Source organism: Anopheles ziemanni, chromosome 3 (genome assembly GCF_943734765.1).
Source record: "Anopheles ziemanni chromosome 3, idAnoZiCoDA_A2_x.2, whole genome shotgun sequence".
Lineage (NCBI taxonomy): Eukaryota > Metazoa > Arthropoda > Insecta > Diptera > Culicidae > Anopheles > Anopheles ziemanni.
The window spans coordinates 27183962-27188344 of record NC_080706.1 but is presented as its reverse complement, the minus strand read 5'-3'; the positions used below and the strand labels follow the sequence as shown (position 1 = coordinate 27188344).

General features: G+C 42.8%; 1 protein-coding gene across 1 annotated transcript; it reads right to left on the bottom strand.

The window, feature by feature from the left end:
- Window positions 1–1511: 1511 nt before the first annotated feature.
- LOC131288272 (inositol oxygenase) lies at window positions 1512–3292 on the bottom strand. Its single transcript, XM_058317392.1, has 5 exons — window positions 3272–3292; window positions 2920–3091; window positions 1986–2331; window positions 1687–1917; window positions 1512–1620 (listed from the first exon to the last, which is right to left on the bottom strand). Exons 1-5 carry the CDS (start codon window positions 3290–3292, stop codon window positions 1512–1514), a joined length of 879 nt encoding a protein of 292 aa, XP_058173375.1.
- Window positions 3293–4383: the final 1091 nt, after the last annotated feature.

The following is a 4383-nucleotide window of genomic DNA, read 5'->3' as shown; positions in this document are numbered from 1 at the left end:
CGTAGTTGCAAAGTGCAGACGAACGCAAATAAACAAACGAAAGCAGCAAAAGTGCACACGACAACGACAACACCCGTGCGAGAACCGTCCTCCACGATGGTTCGAAAGAAACTGAAATCGCCGTCAAATGCGTTTTGCAGCGGACCGAGAAGCTTGGTTGGTATTTCTGCTGAAATAACAAATTTGTTAATAACTTTATGATCGCTGAACCGATTTGTACATGTGACCCCTCAAATGAAAGGTCTTTTCAAGACACACAACTTTGTGTAACAACAAATCTTTCCGTGTTTTCTAGTTTTTGAGAAAATTAATTACGTGCAAAAGAGAAAGCACTCTACTAGAACAAGGTTGATACACCTCAATTACTAAAAGGCAAACATTTGCTAATTTGTTTATAACTTTTGATTCTTTGAACCGATATACACGATTGATCTCTTAAATGAAAGGTCTTTTCAAGACGCGCAACTTTGTTGAAGGTAAGTTTTACTATCGTTTCTTGTTTTTGACAAAAACGGGTGGGAACGGGTTCGTCCGATGGGCGAAAAGGTAAAGTAACCTTGAGAGAAATCGCCTTTTCGCCTCAAAAACGAGCGGCGAAAATGTTGAGCAAGTGGTGGGTAATTCCAATCTGAACCTGTGAATAAAACAGCTCTGGGCACTGGGGGCTCCGCGGCTTTAGGAATTGAATGCCTCACGTTTGATATATTGTAATATCCTTTGAAATGATCGTAAACTACCAACCTGGTACTTTTTGCTGAAACCTAACTTGAAGCTGAATATATTATTGTCAGCCGGATTGGGATTCGGATTCGACGATCCGGATCTCACTGTGACAAAGCACTTGAAAGTTCACAGAGTTGAATGATGAGCTTTCCTTCTTTAGAAGCTTCGGAGCTCTTCACTTGGAGCTTTAAACATTTAAAAATTAGTTTTTCGTGTTATTTTTCGATATTTCAGTTTAATACGGTTATTAAAAAATAATCTGGAATTTGTTGTGCGTTAAAGACGTAAACCATTTGATCCGTAGATCCACTCAAAAGTAACTGAAAATTTGAAATGAAAAAAGTCTTAGCTCTAGGCCCTCCTAAAAAAATATTTTAGCTTCTTTACAGTTTTTCATTGGACATTTCGTTCATCAGATCGAAGCTTACATACTTTTTTTCTCCGACGAATATTAAACCACAAATAATCATATTTTCATACATAACATAACTTCATTTTATTTGTAATAAAACAGTAGAACATTTTGTCAAACGGTTTACGCATTTGGTTTGAAAACGATGATTAAAAGGTTCATCACAGTTTGTGGTAAAGCAATTCATATGTTTAAACCAGAACCAACAGTTTCCTAGGCACAATGTAAATATTTCTTTAAAGTACTTGGAGGTATAGGAGTTTTTGCTAAATCATTGACTAAACATAATTTAAGCTGACGTCTAGGTTAACTAATTTGTGCTTTCATTTGCTTGTAGCTATTGCATATTTTCCAAGGAGTGTATTCTTATCGTCCTCTAAAATTCTAGCTCTCCTGGACAGTACTTGTCGATGAGGCCTTGATAGTACGGCCACAAAGCATCGATATCAGGTAGTGTGGTTGATTTCGTGTAAAGATCGTAGCGGCTAAAGAACAAGATAACTGATAAGTTTGGTTTCAAAAAACAAAACACCTCAATCATAAATACTTACTTGAACATTAGAACCCACTGTTTGGTTTGTTCATCCTTCTCGTTGGTCAAATGATGATAGTCGCCACCAGAATGCCACGGGTAGAAAGAATGGTAGCGGATCATGTGCAACGCCTGCTCCGGCAGCGTGCTTCCGTTGTGTTTCAGCACCTGGTAGAGGTATTCATCGTGGCCCCAGGACATGGTCAGCTTCTCCAGTCCGCAGTTCGGCTCGTACATTCCGTTCTTGGTGCTGTAAGATTCGCAAACATTTTGTCAGTTGGCACCGCAAAAGCGCTCCAATCAGGCTCTCGTACGTACTTGTACTTGGGGTTTGAACCGTCCGGATTATCAACGAAGCTATCCTCCCGATAGACGATGTTCGGACCCCACTCGCACCCAACCGGGAAGGTATCGCCCACCACAGCCCACTGCGGTTCACCGTAGAAGGCCATCGCCTTGCCCAGATCGTGAATCAGGCCGGTCAGATGGAGCCAGTCGAGCTCGGGAAACTCCTCGCGGGCCCGTTCGGCCGTCTGGAAAGCGTGCACGATGTTCGGCAGGTCCAGGTCCGGGTCTGACTCATCCACCAGATCGTTCAGCTTCTCCAGCGCTTCCCGGATCGTTGCCTTGAAATGGTCGAACTTGAGCCAGTCCGCACGACGACCTTCAAACGGAAATGGAGTCATTAGTGCAAACAAACAAACAAACCGTCCCCTCCGTGCGAAATCTAGATTCTCATCCGATGGGATTATCGCGGAAAACACCCTCCACTAGTGCGCAAAATGGACGCTCTCGGGCAAGCACATGGCCAAGCACATGGATGCGAGTCACGCTGCATGCTCGGTCTGTTTGTTTTGCAAACTAATCCAACGCTATCAAAAACTATCAAAACAAATTCACAACACGGTTAAGTGTCGTCATCAGACTAGAAGGCTCGATTTGCCCATGGAACGGTACGTGACAATTGAAGTTGACCCTCGAGTGACCTGATTCTGCAAGCTGATACAAAATCGCGGACGTCGTAGATTGTTGATACTGATACGACACTCCCAGTTTTTTTGCGTTGTTTTTGAGAGCCGATTTATGTTTGTTTGCTGATAGCAAAAATACAATAGATTCGCGGTTTACAGGGGGTAGCGTATAATCCATTATAATCTACATCGATTACTGCCTATCTTTGCGTTTATCTCCAAATGCCCATCCACTTGGCGTACGTCTTTTTTGCCAAGAGCCTGGCGCCCCGAGCACTTACCTTTCACGAAGTCCACCGTTTGGTGCGTGTGCATAAGCTTGTACGTGCGCCGCACGCGCTCCTTAAGCGGATCATTTTCGTCGACGGTGTAGTCCCGGAACTTGGACACCTCCTTATCGACGAACTTTGGCTCGGGCCGCATCAGTTCCGAAACGTCCAACACGTTTGGATGCTGTCGAAAGCGCAATAAAAGAAAGCTGTTAAGAAATTTGTTTTCTTCAGGAACTAGAAATAACACTGTTTAAAACGTTATTATTTTCACACATTTTCGTAACATAACTAAATTTGAGATGGTGTAGTTTAAATACAAATGTTTGCTTATTGTCTAGTTCAAAATATTCGTTTTTTATACCTGTTCGACTATAATCCTCATGGTGCGATGATAGTAAAGCAGTTCACTTTTAGCACAAGATTTCTAAATTTTACTCGGAAAAGACGTACACACTTGCCACAGGCCACTAAAGTATCAGGTACTCGAACAGAAAACTCTGCGAACGTAGCTCTGGTTGTAGTTAACAACTCCACCGACCAACAATAACTGCAGATCCTGGCACGAGGCCGCTTGCGGTTTTATACAAATCGAGCCGTAATCGAAAGAGAGATAGGGGAAGCTTACAAGATAGTCCGCGTCTATCCGTCCGTGTCCGTGCGGCTGAACGGCGGAAAATCTCAATCGACTTGAAAGATTAATCCTGGTCGTAATTGGTTGAAGAAAAAAATACTATCACGACAACCTACTGGTATGGTAGTGACGATGTAGCGAGAGATAAGCCTAATCTTGTATTGGGGGGTTGAAATCGTTTAATAGTGACTTTTCCGTTACTCTTCTGTTTAAAAACCATAAATCTTATATTCCTCTTACAACGTGCTAAGTACCTCAATAGTTTACTTAATATAGTAATGTTTACATACCCTGAACCAAATGCCGAGATTCATTAACTGAATGCGCCATAACTCGAGTGCTACTGTCATGAAACGACACGTGATTTCGACAGAAGTGCAAAATTGAAAATTATATAAATTGTGCAGTCAAACTGGAACAAACCAGAGTTAGTTCCCTCGAATTCCCGGTTGTTTTGATCCAAGAAGAATTGGCCAATTGGCCCAATAATCCGACGGTGGACAAAGGAAGCATGTCGTCTGAAGCACACGTTTGGTTTTGAACGAAGGTCAACGAAGCCACTGATCAGTGTTCTAATTTTGGCCGCAGCGTAATCTCCTCCAAAGAGGAAAATGCACGAGCAAGGACCGAATGGGCTCGCTGCCATTAGCTGGTGATGTCCAGATCATCAGCCTCCGGCTAAGCAGACGACGCTCAAGAGGATGATAAGATGTCTCGTGACCCGCAAACACATGTGGCATGGGATGAAAGACAAAAAAGTTGTCCACACTACACGGAAAGGCAAAGAAAGAAAAAGAACTACCCATCGAAGTTATGCCACCTTATCGTATGGTTCCCAACAA